This window comes from Chiroxiphia lanceolata, chromosome 2 (genome assembly GCF_009829145.1).
Source record: "Chiroxiphia lanceolata isolate bChiLan1 chromosome 2, bChiLan1.pri, whole genome shotgun sequence".
Classification (NCBI taxonomy): Eukaryota; Metazoa; Chordata; class Aves; order Passeriformes; family Pipridae; genus Chiroxiphia; species Chiroxiphia lanceolata.
Genome location: NC_045638.1, coordinates 41,460,086 through 41,481,182, shown reverse-complemented (window position 1 = coordinate 41,481,182; position 21,097 = coordinate 41,460,086). Strand labels below are relative to the sequence as shown.

At 39.1% G+C, this 21,097-nt stretch overlaps 1 protein-coding gene across 14 annotated transcripts in view; it reads left to right on the top strand.

The window, feature by feature from the left end:
- The window catches only part of MBNL2 (muscleblind like splicing regulator 2), a 108,762-nt gene extending 88,383 nt beyond the window's left edge, over positions 1 to 20,379 (top strand). For 8 of the 14 annotated variants that reach the window (XM_032680744.1, XM_032680734.1, XM_032680749.1 and 5 more), the window contains 2 exons: positions 862 to 897; positions 17,445 to 20,379. In XM_032680744.1, the coding sequence (XP_032536635.1) occupies positions 862 to 897; positions 17,445 to 17,572 (164 nt within the window). In that variant the 3' untranslated portion in view covers positions 17,573 to 20,379. Of the gene's footprint in view, positions 1 to 861; positions 898 to 2,298; positions 2,394 to 17,444 lie in introns of all 14 variants that reach the window. The other 6 variants (XM_032680745.1, XM_032680741.1, XM_032680748.1 and 3 more) reach the window with 3 other exon arrangements.
- The last annotated feature ends 718 nt before the right edge of the window (positions 20,380 to 21,097 follow it).

The window sequence follows — 21,097 nt, the reverse complement described above, 5'->3', positions numbered from 1 at the left end:
CATTCATAGTTACACCAGTACTGCAGAGTCCTCTAAGGTGCTGTGGTAGTAATTAAGCAGGAATGCAGGAAGCATATTCGGCTTTGTGTCAAATATGCATGTATCTGGGAACAGTCTCCTTCCCTGCGTGCCTTCACCAGCTTGCTGTATCTACTGTACTGAAAATATGCTGATGTTTTTTTCCATTTGGTCTTTTCCAGAAAGGTTAAGCATTCCAGGCAAGCAGTGCTTCCAAACTCTGAGGTGCACTGGGAGCCTTCTGCTGCAATGTTACACACTTTGAGGTGTTTAGCTTGGGGAATTGTCAAAGTAGTGTTTATTTTCTTCAGGAGCACCGCTCCACCTCCAATTGTGTTAAGAATGGGTACATTAACATCAAACGCAAATTTGGCAAAGCCCCTGCAGAATAATATTGTCTTAATTGCATTTTAACTTCTTTCTCTGATGCATGTCAGAAAGTTGGTGAATGTTGATCTGCGCAATATTGAGCTGTCTGAATTATGCGATGAGTTCTAAAATTCCCAAATACCGTGACCTTTAATCAAAGCTGTTTCTATAAACAAAAACTTGTTGCTACGAAAGTACTATGTGAAATGATAAAATTAATAAGTACAAAAGTTTATGAAGTATCCTGAATATGCACAGAAATGTGCCAAAAATCACACAGTATATTTAGGATTTTAGTAAGAACACAATCACCCTTTTGTGTTAAAGCAAACCTATGAATGACCTTACAGTTTCATTTAACTAACTTACTTCTCTGTGGTTATGCTTGAATCTCAGTTTGAATGTTAACTCTAAACGGCTAACCTGTTTCTTCCCTTTATCCACTTTTTTCACCTATCATTGCATGACACGCAGGGTCAGTTTTGTGCATGACACCCGCTACCAGTATTGGTAGGTTCCAAATTTCTTTATTGATCTCTTTTTTTATACTGTATATGATGTATATTCACTTGTTTCAAAAATCCTAGGCAAGATTTAGACACTGACTAGAATTAAAGGTTCGCTTGTCCTTCTGGTTGACTTTGCAGAGTGTTTAGATTTGTAGATGAAAGCTGCAGTTTAGACGCGATATCACCTGCTATAACAACTACACTGCAAAAGCATAATACCATGAATTCCAGTCTGCTTTTCAGTTTTTAGAGTTTTATTTCTCTTTATATTTTATATTGGCTAGTACTATAAAATCATAAAATACTGGAAAAAGCCAGCAAATTTTCATCAGTGTTTTAAAGTTTCATAGTGGTGTGCCTATTTCTCCTTTGCTGTGTGTTAGAAAGTTTTATCAGCGTTTCCCAGAAATGCCTACTTTGATCCAGAGAGGTTCTGTTGAAACTTGTGATCTGAATCTCACTACTCCTCTAAATATATTTGCAGCTTGAAATTAACATTTTGGGCATGCAAGGGTGAAGTCCAATGCAACAGTCTCTAAGAGGCTATAGCCCTATCCCAGTGATTTTACTTTTGGGTTTTTTTGGGCCTACTCGGATAAAATGGTTAAAATATCAAGCCTTAAAACATCAAGTTAATAATTCCCCCATGAAGATGCTGATTAAAATTCATTCTTAAAATGAGCAAAAGCAGTGACTTTCACAAAATCAATCTTGCTTTTTTAGAGCAAACAAAGTAGTATTTATATCAGGAAAATTATCATCATCACTCTCCTGATTTTTGCCTCAAAGCAGATGGTAATTTAACTCTGATAAAGTCAAACAGTTACGCAGTGCTAGTAGGAAAAAATGCATAAATTGGATTATAAAGGAAGACAGCGAGTATCTGGCTTACTTCAAAATGAAGTTACATGAAAATAATTAATTTTTAATTGTGTTTAAAAATTAAGATAAACATTGATCAGTCTTCTTCCCAGTTCAAACCACTGTGCCTTTTTGAGTAGAATTTTATTTTGAAGTGATTTATATCTGTACTGGGGGAAAACAAATAACCCATATAACAATATGCAGGTAACGGGCTGTTTTGGTAAAGACCTCGCTTGTGCAAGTAATCTTCTTCTTAGAGACAACTGTCCCATTTTCAGTGGTCCTTACTCTTTTTTTCTGGGAATCGCTGATTGTGTTGACAACCTTCCTTTAATTGTACTTGTAATAAGCTATTTTCCCCTTTTTTTTATTTCTCCGCCACGCTTTCTCGCTTTGCACTGTGATTGCATGCCATCTGCCGGTTTAACCCATGATGATGGCTTGCCGCTCTTGATATTCACCATGCCAAAAATACCACTTCTCTTACCATAATGCTGCACCCTCCTGTTCATTGCTTCCATGGTTCCCCTCCTGAAAGTACCCATGATGCACAACGCTACGGCCGCCACTGTCTCTGCAGCAACAACTCCTGCAACAAGTGTTCCCTTCGCCGCAACAGCCACAGCAAATCAGGTTTGCTCCTTTTAAAGCTTTCTTTCACAAGATCCTGAACTCTAAATGAGTGCTGAGATTTTTATTTTAATTTTTTTTTTAACAAAAAAAATTCTCCCGGAGAATTTTTTTTTATTTCTGTGTTTACCCCATCAAATTTTCGTTTATTTTTAAGTCGTTTATAGCAAGTGTTTGTGGGACAGGTTGCACTTATTTAGAGTTAACATTTGTTGCAAATAATGATGTAGCTGTGTTTTGTGTTGCGATGTTTGTACCTAATTATTGTGTAATTAACCCAGCTGGAGTTAGAATCACCTTAGTACTGGACTACTTACAAAAGTTTATTATTAACACCTAAGTTCAAAAGGAAGATCATCACAGATTTCAAACATTCAGGTGTGTTCATGTAGCCTTCTCCATGAGGTGTGTGGAAGTGACTAATTTGTAAGCATGGAAGCTGTCAAAAATGACAAATAGGACAAGGCAGCTGGAAAAAAATTAAAAGAAAAAAATCGAATGTTTTCTATAAATGCTAGTGATCTAAACAGCACTCAAGATATTTATGACTATGCTTCTTTCTGTTTGAAAGTGTATCTTTAACCTGGTAATTATATTTCCCCAAGGAAGGATGTTATTAGAAAGAACCCTGAGGGTTATTGGCTGAGGCAGGCTAGGAAAGATGATACTTTCTCCTCTTCTTCTGCAGTTTATGTTAATAACAGTTTTCGTTTTGGTAAGGTTTCCCCCTCCTCCTATATGACCTGATTCCCACGAAAGACATATCTGTTGGAGCCCATAGTGCGTAGCTTTGACTCCTCTGTTGGGGCTGTAGAGATTTCCACCCTAATGGACCTGGCATCTCTCAGGGGAAGGATTTGCACAGCTGTTGGGTTGCTCTGGCTTTTCCGTTGCTTTGGAACCATACTCCAGCACTTCCACCTGAGAGGTGTTTTCCCTCAGGTTCTGAGAGGTCAGACTGAAGAGGAAGCAAGTACATTTGCTCACCAAGAGAAAGCAAAGGGCTGTGTCCCCATTACCTTTCCTTGTGTTGCTCCTGGACAGAGCAATAAGCTGTTGCAGACCCAGTGGATATTCTCACCTGTTGATTCATTCCCCTCCACTTGCCAAGGGCTTAGAAAGAAATCAGTGAAAATGTTTTGCTTAATAATGTTATACCAGCAGGTTTATTTTTTTTTTTGCTGTCATTCCCAAAACTATTTGAGTATCCCATGGAAAAATAGAAGCTGTTGCAAGAGTTTATTTATAATAATTTATGAAAAATATACTACCTCTGAAATACACCCTACTTCCTTGAAGAAACACAAACCAGTCCATTTTCTCTTTTTTTTTTTTTAAAGTTCATTTGCCAACATTGTGGCATTTGTGCTTCTAGCATTTTCACCAAAAGTGTTGTTGTTTTGTGTGTACTTTTCTGAGAGCTAGCTTGTAAAAAATGCTTGAAAGAGCAGCAGGCAAATGGTGTATTTCACGGTCCTTTCCAGAACAGTGTCTGCAGCAGAACAGTTTTTGGTGGTATCCAGTGTAGTTTTGTGGTCCCAAAGTGGTGACAAAGGGGCTTGAAGATGCCAAGGGACTATGAGAAAATGAGGTGGTTTGGGGATGGTTTCAGCTAGGACCCTCTCCAGCACAGAAATGCAGCTGGGGCAGGTCCACCACCTGCACTCCAGTGCCAGAGGGGCCAACTGTGGCTGAAGGTAGAATGTGTGTATGCCTACAAAAGGACCAGTTAGCAGTCTTTTTTTTTAGTTAATAGGAACACTTTCACACAAGTAACTAGTGCCACAAAGACATAGGTGTGCCTTAATGCAATTTCTCATCTAGCAGGATGGCAGGCAGAGCCCCTCCTTTCCCAGTGCAGATTTTGTTTGCTTTGGAGGATTAGAACATTTTAAATTTAACAGCAGTTATAGAAACTGTCTGGTTTTATTTATTTAGTGCTATATATTTGTGTGTGTGTATACATACAACTCCATGCTGAAATTAATGGATGGTTTAGCAGGAGGATGGGTTTTCACTTGTTTAACTTCAGCCGTTTGGAAGTTTAGCATTCAGTTCATCTGCTTTTCTAGAAGTCCGTCTGAGGGCAGGGTAAAATTGCCCTGGAGGGTCCTGCCTCTTTCTCTTGCCTGTGGAAGGGGTGTGGGTATGTTACCAAAGCTCTGCACTGCTGCTTGTGGAGGAGATGAGTCCCACTCTGGCAGCTGTTCTCATTGGCTTCTGTAGCACGTGCTGTCGCTGTCTTTTTTTCTCACTCTTGTTTTTGTGTTAGTCATTGCGAGTCTTTAAAAGCTACTGTAGAAAAATTATGTATTTCAAACTAGGGTAAGTAGTTAGTAGTTACTTCTTCTTTATAAGAGACAAAACTCCCAAGTTTTCTGTTTATTTACAACCTCCTAAGATTGGAGACAAACCTACAACACTAGGAAAGGTCCCACAGTAACTCTGTGGTCCTAACTCTCAGTATATTTTTAGCCCAAGAAACAAAACAGGAGCAGGTTATTAACTTGGTAATTAAGATGACTTTGTTCGTGGTCATAACGTTCTTTGTGTCTTCTGGTATGGTACTCCCAAGTATTTCATTTTACAACCTGAAGACTTCAACCTGTCCCATTTCAGCTCTCACAACTTCTACTCACAATGCTAGGCATGAAAAGAAGGTTGTAGCAGGGCTTAATCATTTAGCTTAGTGTAATTTGGCTTAGTATTTTGACATGGGGAAAAATGTCTGGTCTTCCTTGGATCGACCCTGGTGTCCTTGAAGCACCAGTGGAAAGGAAAAGTCGACATCCCAAAAGTTAGAGTCAGCTAATGGCTGGAAAAGCCTAAAAACTCTGTTGGGTCCAGTAAATTATTTAGTATGTGCTGTCAGCTTGTATTTTGAAAAAAAAAAGAACTCTGTCTCATGTCTTCTGTACATCCTTTCTTTCAGAAAATAACACAAGTAGCAGCTCAAAATGTATCTGCATTGACACACGCACAGTCAGTCATGCTTGGCCAGCAACTCTGGGCATTGTGTGTTCAATGTATGGCACAAGGCACGTGAGGAGATTGTGTAGGATTAAACTGATGTACAGGGTGACATCAGTTAAGAATACATGGAAAATTGGGAGGAATCCCTTGCTTTTCCTGACTTACAAAGGGTAGGTTTTAAAAACCAAAATAATTTTCTTGCAGTGTACTTCAGAGGGGAAGAGCATCGCTTTGGCTCAGTGCAATGGAAACAGGATGCGGCAAAAATGCTGCAAACCCTGTTTTATGAAGCCTGATTAAAAACTGACTATGTTAATATAGGCACTGGTGGTCATGCTGTTCACTGTGTGAGGACATCCCTTGAGGGAGTGTCCCCGCTTACTCTTATCTGCCAGGCTGTGGTGAGAGGATATTGAGGGGGTGGACTTCAGCTCTTCAGTGAAAGGCAGGTGGGCTTCCAAAGGTACGTGAGGAGTCCAGGAGGGTGTCTAGACAGAAGTGAGAGGCCCTTCCCCTTTTCCTTCTTCCCCCCTTCACAGTTGCTCCAGCCATTCCCTTCAGAGTCAGAATTGAAACCTCAACTGCTTAAATGCGCTTCAGAGGTAGATCCTTAATGACCTTATGTTCAGGTGTTTTGGGATGCTGACAGCATTTTCTGGGAGCAAAGTTCCAAGTAGTGTGAAATGATCATGAGAAGGAAGCAGTGTTAGGGCATGTATATGGAGGGTTTGGTCCTAGCTCCCTCTAGTGCATGCATGTGGACAGAGTTATGTGAAAGTCTTATTTAAATATTAATATGGTCTTTATGTGTAAATATATACTTCAAAGAACTTTACCAAAGCTTTTAATTGTTACTTCTGTAGCTAGTGGACTAGCAATACTCCAGCAAGCAAGGGAACTGTTACCTGCTCAGCTTCTCTCACAGGTAGAATCACAGAATCATTTATGTTGGAAAAGACCTCTAAGATCATAGAGTCCACCGTTAACCCAGGACTGCCAAGTCCACCACTAAACCATGTCCCAAAGTGCAGCACATTTTTAAATACCTCCAGGGATGGTGAATCCACCATTGCTTTGGACAGCCTGTTCCAGTATTTTGACATATTTTGAAGAAACTGTCTAATATCCAATCTAAGCCTTCCCTGGTACAACTTGAGGCCATTTTCCCTCATCCTATCACTTGTTACTTGGGAGAAGAGACCAACCCCCACCTTACTCTAACCTCCATTCAGGTAGTTGTAGAGGGAAATAGTAGTGTTTATTGATGATTTTAGGCTAAGAATGTACAGTACTGTAATTTCAGGATGATAGAAAAGACATAGATCTTAAGGAAAATTATTTGGAAGTTTGTTTCTCTTCTTGTTTTACTATTTGCTTTGTAAGCAAGTACAGGATTAGAAACTTAGGTAACGATTAAGTAGAGCCCACTTGGAGGGGATGTTCATGTTGATGCAAATGCAGAAAGATGTGACTTCTCTACCCTGCACACCAAAGATGGTTTAACAGAGGATGATTTATCCTAACATTATTTGAGAGAGGTGTTATTCTGAATTTTGGGGTTGAAGTTCAATTTTAAATAATGGCAACACCTGCTTGGGAGGGCTTTAAATTTCTAAGTAGAAAGCCTTACTACTGTTTCATTTATATGTATGCCTTGGTGAGTCCCACAAGAATTAAAACGTTAGGACTTAGCCCAGAATTAAGACACTTAAGTGTTGGTGTCTGAGTGTCGGTGTCTACATGCAAGATAGAAGTTTAAGTACCCATTGTAGACTGTGAAGTTTATTGGCCTAGTCAGATGAAGTCTAGAAAGTAGTCTGGCTTGTCCTTCAGAAGTCTCACAGGGCTTGGTTCAGTTGCCTAAACATGTGTCTAGTGACGTTTAAGATTATCCTAAGATAACCTTGGATGTCTGGGTTATCCAAGACATTTTCACAAGCTTGGCAGATGCAATACAGGACCTACAGGCAAATATGCACACTTACTTCTGAAATGGCAACTGGATGACAGGCAGGAGACCTTAGCCAAAATGGTACTAAAACCCTGGTGAGCAGATGACCTGAGCGTGCATTGAGTGATCACATGAAGGGATCTGCAGGCTTTGTTGGCTTACTGACTAGGTTTTATTACCTCATTGAGTGTCACGGGGGGTTAAGACAGCAGTGTTTCTGTGTCCTAATCTGTGTCCTCAAGCTCAATTGGTGCTTGCTTAGTTCCTGGTTATTAGATGACAATTATAAAATTCCAAATGATTCCAAATGATGTGAGTCTCGCTAACATTACATCAGTTCAGAACAGTACATGGCTTTATATTCTGTAGCAATGAAAATGGACCAGAGACTGACAGCATTAAAATAGCATTACAGAGAATGTTGCTTAAAGATGTTATTTAGTGACAACAAGTATTATGACCTTTTACCAGGAAGGAAAAATTAAAGGAGAGATCCAATAGAAGAGTGAAACATTCATAAGCTGTGTCTGAAAAGAAATATAAGATCAACAGGCTGTCTCATGCTAAGGCTTGTGATTATCTGGCACAGCTGTTTTAAATTATGCATCAGCATTCTCACTGAATTAGGTGGCAATTATGCAGATATTAATTATGAAATTATTCAGTAGCCTTCAGTTTTGTCAAAATCTGTTAGAACACATGAAGCAAAAATAAAAATAGTTATGTTTGAGGAAAGGAAAATTAAAATATTTGCCCCAGCAAAAACTAGTTAACATATTGTAAAATACAAACATCCCAAATTTTTGCAATTTGAGGTACCGTATGTGGGTGACTCCCTCGGGAGGGAGCAGAGCCAGCACGTGCAGCAACAGAACACCTCTCCTTGCCAAGGTGCCTGCAAAGGCAGCACCACTCCCAAGGGAGGCAGATTCTTCTTAGGCTGAAATGTTGGCCCCTACTCAAGCGGATCTCTCCTTCTGCATAAAGCAGAAGTGCTGGTTGCTCCCTCTTGCAAATATTGCCTGGTGTTCCCCAAAAGGGCTTCCTCTCCAGTCTACCTCTCTAGCCCTGGGAGGCCTTTTGATGGGGCAGAGGGTTGCCCATAGCACTGCTGACAGGCTTTTACTCACTGTTCCCTTTGTTTCTCATGGAAACCTGCTGTACTTGTAAATGGAGAGAAGAGTAGCAATATACTGAGAAAACGAATTGAAAAATCTGGTAAATAGTAGCAAATGGACTTTTTTTTGTCATTTAAAAGCAAGATTTTGAAAAGGAAGGTGGGAAAAGAAAACAGATGTAAGAACTTTACAAATAAGAGCCTATACAAAATTCTTATTAGTGGTTTGAAAATCTTTAATTGCAGTTTCTGAGAGAATGGGGCAACAGGTAGGAAAGCGCTTCTGCTGGGAATACTAAAGAATCTAAAGAATTTTTGTCTTTTTATGACTGAAAGTTTTGGTCTAAAAATTCCATAAAATCTCAAGATAAATACTTCTGTCATGGTTTGAACTTCTTTAGAAAATTTTGTTCAAACAACAGAAAGGGTGATTTGAATCTGACGTTAAAAAGTCCAAAAAGGGAGACAGAGAAACAGGTTCCTTTCTGAGACACATTTTCTGAGGGAATGCTTGCAGGGAGCCAGCCTGTGGCAGAATTGGGCCTAGGAAGCCCATCTATGTTGCCTTGGCATGTGGAATGCAGTACTGGACATCTTACCTTGTACCTGTACCAAGATGGAGAAGCCAAACTTAAACTGCATGCTGCCTCTTTCATGCTAGACAACCAGGAATCACAAGCCTCAATTCCATCAAGTTATCTTGTCTGACACCAAGTTACAGGTAAGTAGCTATAACTTGCAGAATTAACAGTTTGCAGACTCAGGAGAGAGTTTCCAATCTTAAAGCCCACAAGAAAACTTTATTTTCTTAAACTGTAAGGTAGAAAGGAAGCAAAGCCAAAAGATTACCCTGGAAAATGCAAAGGAACTGTATTTTAGTCTAATGCAAACTTTAACCAAGTCTTTGTTTTACTTTTAATAATAGTTTTTGGTCTCTGATAGTATGTTGTTTCTCTGTAGATGTTGCAGACTTCTGGAGGCTTGCATACAGAATTTTAGATCACGTGCTTATATGCAAGAAGCCAGTTGGAAGAAATGGAAAAATCTCTGATTTGTTTTTAGAAATTCTCCCATCATACCCTTCTCCCTAGAGCAGGATTAAGACCTGACTTCTTCTGATAGCCTGCTAGATGGCAGTGTCACACAACATCAGCAGTAAGCAAAGGCAAACACTCCTTTGTTTAACATAAAAAAAATTCAAAACAGATTTCCCTTTCCTGTTATAGACTTTTAGCTTTCATATCATTGAAATTAAAAAAAAAAAGTGTTGATAATTGATATGATAACTTCCTTTTGTTTTCTTGCTTTCAATTATTCAATAAATGATAATTTGACAAGTGGAGTAGAAGTCTTTTGGGGCATATATTTATTATTTAAACATAGGAAAATTTTTCTAAGGTCATCTAATTTTGTAGGCATTTGAGTTTGTTTCATGGTGCATACACACAGCTCATGTGAGTCTGTGTTTTTCCATCATAAAATTTTAACAACACGGAGCAGTGCAAAGCTCTAGATGTACTTGTTTGGGATTCTGTTCTCTGAAATAACTGCTTCTGCACATCTCTAGTTTCTCCAGTTATTTTCCCTTGAATCAAACAAAGATCATATTTTTATCTCAGTGTATGATTTATTTCCTACCAGAATGCCAGTCTTTGTCTTTGAGTGTGCAGGAGGCTGCCCATGTAACCACAGAAGAAAAATCTATATATTTATTTATTTGTTGGTTGGTTGGTTGTATCTGTTGTGACTTTCAGCTGAAGGCAGAAATTTGTTAACTTACCTGACTTCATTTTTTATGCAGTATTATCTTCCATGACACACACTAACATGTATATCTGTTTATGTGAGAGCATTCAGATAGAAGAAAATTAAGGAAATGATAAGTAGTCAAAAGTCATGAAGGTTAAGATTTCCTTGGCAAAGTTATAAATATAGTGAGTTTTATAAAACCAACACAAGTATTATAAGCAGGGTGTCTGATGAGTAACCTTGATGAACATAAATTCAGTACCTTTCTGTGTTTGAGTTAAGATGTTGCAGTGGCCTGGCTCTTGCTTGGAAGGAAGTCTGAACTGGAATTCCAGGTTTTGGGAGAGGAGGGCTTTCAGGATGGTGGTAACTGCAATGGAACCTGCGGAAGTGCTACCCACGCTCTGTGTGCAGTGGTACATTTGCCTAAAAGGGATGCTGTAGTGGAAGCCTCATCTTGCATGATTTGGGCATGCACGGTGTGTAGGAGGAAAATGCAAAGCAGGTTTCGTTAAAAGAAAAAAAAGCTAGGTGAGGATGCCTAGGAAAATGCAGGGACAGAGAAGTAACACCCCTCCAAGAGGAATATGGGCACTTTCACAGATAATGCACAACTTGTGCTTGGTCTTTCACTCATTTGTGCTCTCAGTTCCTCTGCATAAGCCTTTTCTGGAAGTTTCTAAAATTCAAGAAGAGAAGGAAAATGACCTAAAAGTAGGAAGTGCAAAACACAGATGATTGCAGTAGCTTGGACCTGCTGAAAGGTAAAATTGAGTAGCTGTTCAAAACAGTCACTGTATGGGTGCTCCCAAAATAATATAGCAGTGGTTTTCTCATTTCTATGTAGTCTATCTGCTGCCTGTGCAATTATTTAAAAATAGATTTTGATAGAATATATTAGAGTATGTTATGATCAATTTTTAGCACTGCATTATTTATTACTTTAAAGAAGAATAAATAAAGCCAGATTGCTTTCATTTTTGAAACAACTAATCCTGTTTCTCCAGAGTAAGTAAATACGCATTAAGTTGAACTTAAATATTATACATTATTACTTGAGTAAATACCTACTGAAGCTCATAAGTGAGCTAAGGGATTGGCAGCACAAGTGGCTTTAGACTCTCTTTCAGGACTTCATGAATAATAAATGAGAATGATGCTGCTGAACCCTTGAGCTCTTTGGAATCCCCATAATTGCCTTGATCTTTTTTTTAGGTCGTCATGAAGAGTTGGGATTCAGACAAGGTTTTTGTCAGCTTTATGACACCCTGATGGCCAATAGCTTGTACCTGATGGAATGAAAATGTGCTAGATGTCCACTTCAGTGTGGACATCTGACCCTCAGCCTTTTCCAGTGGCTTATTATCAGCATATGAGACAGGCAGAACTGGGCATTCTCAGATTTAGGGAAGAAAAAAAGAGGATGGAGCAGGACACCAGAATTACCATGTGAGGGTATGGGCTATGAGAAAGCCAAACAAACAGGACCTTCAACCCTCAAGAAACACCTGATGTCCCCCATGTTAGGCACTGTATGGGCAGGCAACCAAAGAGGTCATCTGTGTTCAAGGCATCTTGCCCTTTATGTACAAATCAGAGGTCACATTATTGATGAGTAAAGTAGATCAAGATATTGGGATTGCATTGGTTTAATTGAGAAACAATAAGATAAAACCTCCTTCACCCCTGGATGGGTAGAGTACCATGGTTAGTGAGAGAAACAAAGCACATATACATTAAATGATAATATGCTGGAAATGAGAATGAAGTTTATGGCCATCAAGAGGAAAAGAAAGAAGCCAGACTGCATTTAATGCGAGTGAGAGTTGGAGCCAACTCAGCTGTTAGCCAGTCGAGGACAGGGACAAAACCTATCCTTTGGGAGAGTGTCAGTGGGAGTCCTGAGGTGAGGGATTGGAACGTTTGGGATGGTGCTCCATGGAGATGCTGCTGCGGAAGCTATGGGAAAAGGAGCTGATAAAGGCCATCTGTAAAGCTAAGTAAAAATTAAGTATGACTAGGCATAACTGATGCAATAGAGATTACTCGCAGTAAGTCTCTGAACATTTACTCATCTTTTTTCACTTCTAATTTAAAAAACAAAACAAAACAAAAAATCAAACCACCCTGATTTATTTTGAAGAAACAGGGCACATACCACAAAAGAACATCTAAGAGTAAATGAAAAATAAAGAGCTGGAAGCAATTCCCAAAGGCATGGGGAAATATAAATAGTCTTTGGTTCCATGTCACAGGGAAGAAATACTTGGTGTTAGATTTATTTTTAGAAAGCAGGAGAAGTTATGAGGCAGCCTGATATGAGCCGGCTGTCTGAAAATATCTGTTGTTTTTAATGTATACCCCGATTATATCTGACCAGTCTGCTACTTGGGTGAAAAACATGAGAACAGAAAATGTCACTGTGGAAGGATTCATCTGTCCCGATGCAGGTGTCCAAAAGTTAAATACCTCAGTGTGAACTGTTCACCACAAACTCTTACATTTGGTGGAGGGGAAAATGGCATCATGAGCTGATAATCTGTCTCGTGCTAAAATCAATTGGCTGAGGTAGGCTAGAAAGATGTAAAATGGGTGACCAGCTGAGGCATTCATGTCTGAAATCATCTGAGATGAATCTTGTCTACAAGAAACTCCTATTACTACTACACTGCTTTTAAAATGGAAGGCTGAGCAGTCCAAAATGTTTACTATGTATTTTTGGAGGGATAAGTGCTTTGCAATGCAGAGGTCAAATACAATCTTAATGCCCCTTAAAATATATTAAGGCCTGTAGAGCACAGTGTGATTTAGAGTAATAATTTCAAAACTTCTGAAAGAGAAATGTGTCAGAGGTAGATGCAAAGTCATGTTTTCTGGCTGATCCACTGTGACAGATCTTCAGTTGAACAAGAGTTCATGCACAATGATTCATGCAGAATGGTAAATTTTCTGTATTCATCGTTGTATAATAAATCTGGAACTGGAAAATGAATTTAACTCAGAGAGAAGAAAGCTTTGTGAATTGTAGCTTCAAAGCAGAAAATCTCAAGACAAACAGTGTTCTTGAAATTCCTAGTACCTAGTCATGATTCTCAGTAATTTGGTTAATTCAATGAACTGTTATCAAATAAAGCAGTAACCTGGGCGTTGAAACGAGTTCACAAAGGTGGAATTTCCACCTTAATTTAACAGACTCTCAATTTTACTTTTTAAGTCTTGAGTCAGCGACTGATCACGGCCACCTTTGGTGCATCTGAGGAAATCCCAAGCTGACATAGATTTGTCTGCTGACTACCATGTGCTGGTAGTCAGTGAGAAGCTGAAACCATTGGCAGTAACATCTCTCTTGGTTGTCATTCCCCTGGATGACACTGCAGAATTGTTACCATCCTTAGGAGCAATTCTGTCTGGATTTAGGGATTTTCTGTGTTGCACAGGGGGCTTAATGACCAGTGTGATTCCTCAGACGTCCTGAAGGTAAAGGTTTAAAAGAGCCATGCTCCAGTAGACAAGGAAGAAAGTCTTGGCATTTAGGAGCTGAAAATGCCACCCCTAAAGAGATGGAAAATTTGGAAGAGCAAATGCTTCTTGGTGGCTAGAAAGCAGCTTGCAGAAATTTAGGTTCACTCTATGTGGTGCTAGTTTCAGTGAGGTCTGGTAACTATCACTGGCACAATTTTAGTAATTTTAGTCTAAAGGGTAGCCAGCTTTTTGCCACTTTAAACAGGTAACAAGCAAGAAGGCAACAGAGAAGGTACCCTATATCTGTGATTACCTCTGAAAAATGCCATTTCCTGTTATTAAATCTTCTGTGCATTACTGCTGCAGACTGTAAGAGCCAGGCCATTCTGCTTATACTGGAAATAGAGTTCTTATTAGATCTCTCAGTGCAGCAGCAGAAGGTATGTTTTCTGGCACGTCTGTATCCACACCTGTGGATCTTACAGAGCATGAGAAAATGCTTTCCCATGCTTGACCTGTAGACCTTTGTACATGGAACAATGCACACTCATTGTATAGTCTTGTTTCTTAGGGGTTTATGCTTATATATACTACGGTAAAAGTGTCAATACATTATATCCCGTTGCTGTGGAGTGTAATGATATAATAGTATGGCAAATACGACAAGTCATATATACATACATTTGAGATGTAATTCTTCAAAGCACAGTGAACATGAAGATGGTTGAACTTACTTACAAGTAACGAGGGAATGCAGATTCTGTAGTAAGTGTTTGCAGGCATGTTCCTTCACCGGTATAATTCTTCACAGCTTCTTCTTTTTCAGCATGCAAGTGATGGAGCAATTAGCAGCGATGCAGACTTAGATAGCCTCTGTCTTCCATCACAGTTTATTACTTTGTTTGTAAATTAAACAGAAGAGGTTCACAATGTGTTTTCCATGTAAAGCAGTTTAGCATTTTATGTTTCTCTGTCAGACACAGTGAAAAAAAAAACAGTTGCAGAAGCTGATGCCTGTGTATGTAGCTATGGCAGAGTTGTGATATCTTTTAAGAAGTAGGGTGTGAACATATAATTAAAGACTATGGGAGATGTTTTACACTTTGTGACTAAGGTTAAAAAAGTAATGTAGCTCCTCAGTTCTGTGACTGCACTGGAGAAGCTTGTTCTGAAGGAGAGGCTTGAGGCTTTTTTCCTAGGAGGACTCCTACGTGTACTAGAAATAGTCGGGTGCAACATGCCCTAGTTACATCCCCTGTCGAGGACTATGTGGTGGGAACAAGCCAGATCTGTAGCCACTGGCAGTGGGAGAAGCATGGCAGTGAGGGCTCCAGCTGCTTCTCTGGCACCCACAACCCGTAAACAGGACATGCTCACACACAAAAGGAAAGTGTTTACATCATCTTTGCTGTTTCCTGAGTTTTGACAGGAGGAGAGAAACAGCAGGAATAGGGACACAGCAGTGAAGTCCTTATCCTGGGCTTTGCCACTGCCACTCACCAGGGCAGGGAAGAGAAGGGATCCCTGCTCTTTCACACTGCCCAGGACCCCTCTGTCCTGCCTTGCACACAGCAGGGTGAGTGGCACTTGGGTTAATCACAGTGCCAGGAATAGTCCTGCCATTTTCCCATGACACAGCCTGAGATTAGGCCCTCTGCATTCTCTGTCACAGATTTTGGGGGAATTGGGAACATCAGTCTTGTGGGACTATTTGACCAAAGAAGTCTCGGCATAAGGGGCAGTTATCTGTCTCCCTGTATAGGGAGAAGAAAAGCTATAGGAAAATGCAAGTTTATGCCCTCAGAAGTTGGCAGACAGTGTAGTCAACTGCAGTGTCTGAAATTCTGGGGCTTTTTACACTGAGTAGGTTTCAGGTTATGTCCCATTAAATGAGACCTTAGGAACCTTTAAATACACTTGTGTGATTATGGCTAACCCAGTATAGCTAAAGCTGCTTTATTAATTACATTGACATGTTGGGTTGTAACATGCTAAAAATATCAGTCCTGAAAATCTTGGTCACTTCTTATTTTCAGCACGGCTGCATTCTTTGTACGTACTGTCAAACCACCGTGCTGGAGCTGGACGAGAGTTACCACAGGCAGGGCTTTATTATTTGAGCGAAGGTATTTCTTTGTTATTTCAATAGGAAACAGAAGATAGGCGATAAGCTAACAAGCTCACAATGGGTGGAAGTTCATTAAAAATATATGTCCTTGTTGTGTGTATGATGTATTTAGATGTTAAGCCCTTTGGAGCAGCAGGTGTTTGTACCGTGTCATTACAATGGGTCCTCGCGTGTCACCAGATTTTCAGTGCTGATGGTAATCAAAGATGGTTTTTTGGCATGCTGGCAAGTTCAGCAGGGTCAGGGAGACAGTAGTTGTGTACAGAGAGCAGGGCAGTGGAGTTGTGAGGTGTAGGGACGTTGACTGGGCAGGCGACTAGAACAAGTGCCTTGCACAGAGGCAAGCCTGTTTCTTTTTGGAGGTCTGTATGTCAGAGGTAGTATGTTGCTGAAGTTACTTTCAAAACACCTTTTTATTTCCCCCCGTTTTAATATAAATATTGCATTAAGCAGTGATCTAGCTTTGTAATGCACAAGTAGGTCAAAGTACTGTCATGACTGCTTTGCATACCACCTACAAATACAGCTTAAAAATGCATCGAGTGCCAAATTAAACAGTAAGAGCAGGCAATGCACTCTTAATTTCTAGACTTGTGCTTAAGTCTGGAGCAAAAGTTAGCAACGGTGTGATAAAATATTACACCGCTGGCTTTTGATATCACTTTCACTGACAGACATTCCAGGCAGGTGATGGAAATCTGGACAATTTTCCAATACTGTGAGCAAGTGGAGTTGGTTGCTGGGCCCATCATGCATTGAACCTTCACAGTGTTGGAAACGCAAGAATTTACACCTGTAAAATGGTTGCTCCACCCTCTGTTTGTGACACTGTGGAGGTAACGCAGCAAGGTTAGTGACTAGTTAGGCGCATAGAAGTACCATTATGGTCATCCCCTGGATTCCCTGGCATAAGGAAGTGTGAGAAAACCTCTCAAGTTCTCTGATCTGAAGATAATTTTTTTAGGAAATAAGCAGCTGCTAAAAATGCATTGAAAAGACACTTTAGCTTTGTGAAAACACCCAGCCTAGTACATCTAGACATTGGAATGGGCTGCCCAGGGAGGTGGTGGAGTCACCGTCCGTGGAAGTATTAAAGAAGAGATGTGGCACTTAGTGCCATGATCTAGTTGACAGGGTGGTGTTGGATCAAGGGTTGGACTCGATGATCTCAGAGGTCTTTTCCAACCTGGTTGATTCTATAATTCTGAGATCTTTTTGCTTGTTAGTGGTGAGGGGCCCTGCCTCCACTGTTTTGCCAGTCATTTTCTGTCTTTCTAGGAGCATGGTAGAAGTTGGAGAATTGCCCCAGGCAATGGTGCACTTCTGAGCTTCTTTGGGAGGCACAGGGCTGCTTCCACCTCCACTGATAGCCAGGACGCTGATGATGCACACCCTGCCTATGGCCAGGCCCTTCTTTTGTGGCTTCAGCACTACCTCCAGTATTTTGACACATAAAATGCCCCCTCTGCATGTTCTTACGCACGTGCGGACCAATGTGCAGGGGAAGATGACTAGGTTTGTGAAATGCAAGCACCTCCCAGGCAGCATGAGAATAGAGGATGCTGTCCTGTGTGAGCTGCGCCTGAGCTTAGTTAGTCCAACGCTGGCCATCTGGGCAAACTGCACTCCCCGTGTCCCCTAAAAGCGCGATCACGCTTTCCTTTCTCTTAACAGATAATCCTGAAATAGCCAGCAGGAGCGGAACAGAGTGTCACGAAGCCTCCCTGCGGACGGCCAAGCACGGCTACTGTACATACTACCCTGTCTCCTCCTCTCTAGAGTTGCCACAAACTGCATGCTAAGTCAAGAATTTGTTCTTATGGACAAATCAAAAACTCAAAAAAGCTAGTGCTGCTATGTCATATATGAATATTAAATATGGTATGCTTACTATACTCCAACCTAAAATAGTTAACTACCTGATACCAGCTGTGATGTTTCAAGACATAAAGGGTAACATTTAGTTTTAAAGGTTTTCTAAGCATAGTTTAATTCTTGCAAATATTGTCTTTTCTCCATAACTACAACTAACGGAAATGGTCCAGATAAGTTCGTCTCATGAGATTCAATGCTTATGAATCTTTTGAGCTCAGCAATAATTGAGTTCTATTGGCTAAAAACTTACCCCAGTTGCAGGTTTAATTTTCACCCGAACTATGATTGGGGGTTTTCGTCTCGGTTAAAAAAAAAAATCTTGGTTTTGCTCCCCTGGTGAGTTGATTCCAAGACAGAGGAAGTGAAACGCAGCCCAGTGTCCTGCACATCATCCTGTCAATCTGATATTTTTAGCAAGAAGTCCAAAGGAAAGCACAAATTCTTTAGATGCACATGGTTGGTGTTTGACTTGTATGGAGAAGTTGCATTTGAATCATAGCAGAATAGCAGAAGAAAATTTAAAAAATTTTGCACAGTATGAACCTTCATACCCCTTTCAATCCCCAAAAGAACAAAGTCTTGAGAATATTATTTTACAAGTATATTTATAATGTTTTTAAAAGAGACTTTGCAGAAGTGCCTAAATTTTGTCACATCAAACTTGATGAAAGTGAGCCTGATGCCAATGGTCAAATCTCACTGGACATGAATAATCTTTGAAACTCATAGTCAGGTTACCAAAAAGATCCAAGCTGTTAAGAAGTAACTTCTAGAAGTGTAAAATCAAGCAAAACAAAACAAGACCAAACTAACAAAAGAAAAGGTGAAAAAGAAGGCTGTAGATGAGATTGTATGATACTCTAATTTAATTAAAATTCAGTTGAGTCACTGAAACTTCATAGGTGACTTTAATCTAGGCTATTAACTGAACACTGAGAATGTAGAATGAGATTCAGTTTAATAAATCATTACTGTATTTGCATTTTTTTAATTGGATTATAAGATTGTAACCAGATTAGAGTGGAGAAAAATAGTTCTTCTAATTGTTTTTCTTTAAAAACATATTTTATGTCACAAAAGTATGAAGATATCTTTAATACAATTATATACGTTATATATACATACATACCTATATATGGATGAAGCAGATTTTAATGTTGTTTACTTTTTTAAATACTTTGTTGATTTACAAGGTAATTATATATGTATAATTAAACTTTCATTTGTTTGATTTGAGATTTGTTTCAAGCACTATTGTACCAAATATTTCATATTTCACATTTTATATGTTGCACATGTATCACATAAATGACATAGTTTTTAAATTATTGTTTAAAAAACAAGACAGCTGTTATAAGTGGATATTATGTATAATTGTTTGCAGCATAAGTTTTCTATGTGGACATTATTAGTGATTGCAGTATTTTAACTTAACCTCTTCAGATTGATTGTAAACTATTTTAAACTTTGGCAGCACTGCCTGTTCTGAAAGACTGAAGGCACTAACCATATTATTATTTGTCTAGGAAATTATTTTCCAGGCTAAATCTTGTTTGTCCGATGTCTAATTACTATCTATTTATATATAAAGCTGGAGATTTGATCATCCGAAAGAAAAAAAATAATCACAATTCGGTTGTAAAATTAACATAGTGCTTGTAACGTTGCGTTAGTTTTAATTTGTGGAAAAATAATGTATCTTAACTTGTTACTTTAGCAGTTAAGGTATCACCATTATATACTATTAAAACACTAATATTTGTAGACTTTCTCAGTCCTTATAACTAGGTAGTTGACACTGCAACTTGCCTATATCTGTCAAAGTTGTTTTTATTTTTTTATAATAGTTAATTTAGGCATTTGGGTAGCTTATTGTATAATACTAAATGGTAAATTATCCATGTTGTTTAAATATTTTATGTAGATAACTCTTCAAGACATCATTTTGTGTGAACTTTTTATGTTTCAAAATAACTGTTAATCTATGTTTTTTACAATTAATCCAATATTTTTTGCCCATGGATGACGAAGCTTCAAATACATCAGGTCTTTCATCCAGATAAACTGACAGACAAAAGAGAAAATGTATTTTTAATAAGAGATCCACTTTCCGACTTTATGACTTTGTAATATTCCTGAAAACTGTACAAGTACAAACCTATGCTAACAGTAAGGAGGCAATTACAGAGATGTGCAAATACGTGTACAACAGATTCTGCATTTTATTTATTTATAAAGTAATTTTATAGACTATTTCAAAATTTGGGAAGATCTAAAACTATTTTTCTGTATAAATATTATTTGCCAAAACTTTGTTTATATTTTAAAAAAAAAAGTCTAATGAAAATTATTAAATTTTAAATGCTTTGTTTAATTAAAAAAAATACAACAAATATAACCCCCTAAAAGAACCATGAGATGGGCCAACACGGAGACAGTGAATACTGTAGCTGAGACATGGTTTTAAGTAACTTGAGATGTCTCAGTATTTATTTTCTTCAAAGGATACAACACCTCACCAAAATACCTTTTTGTTTGCCTCTCTCATCCGGCATAATTGATGACATGTACAATGAATATTTCGGTAATAGTTAAAAGAAACCCCTTCATTCGCTCTTTTTCAGCATATATAATTACTAGTGGTCTGTTAAATAGCCATTTTATTTCTGTTGTGACGTTAAATTCATTCACCCAATGTACAACCACTGAAATAAAAAGAAGCATTTTAAAATGAGAGCGGAGCCAGGGCAGTCCTTTCTTGTGGTGTGGCTCTGGGAAGAGGCGCCTGGGGTAACAAAAAACAGCCAAAAGAAAGCAGAGGAGTTTTTACAAAAGTATATACTTTTTATTTTATTCTATTGTATTTTAATTTTTCCCTAATAGCATGTTCAAGTAACAAATCCTTAAGTGTAGTCCCTGGGATGAGGACACATGCAGATGCTGCATGAAGAAGCATATACCCTTATCCTGCCAGAGATGGTGTGCCAAGGATGCCATGCTTCAGCCTCAGACAGCCGTTTTGTGCTCTTTCTGCCCACGGGCTAGTGCTGGGGTGCAGGCAGGCAGTGGTTATCTCACCGGTGTGGCTCATACTTGCCTCACTATTGGGGGATTTTTTTGGCGCCATGTCCTCTGCATCTTCTTTCCTACATCTTGGAGAGTATTACACCAACAAATAATCCCCTGTTACCTGCTAGTTCCTCAGGAGAGAGCAGCATCACAGAGGAGTTGTGTGCCCAAGGGCAGAGATCACATGGCAAGCTACTGACAGAGGAGGGATTAAAACCTCTGGCTTGCAGCTCTGTGGTTTTTTTACACTGCCTTCTCTTGTGTATTTTTTTAAATGCTTTAAAGAAAGGAAATACAATTCAACAGAATCAAGAAGAGTTTGTATCATAAAGTTACCTACATTTCATAAGCATGAGACTGGTTGGAAAGGAGTCCAAGGTCAC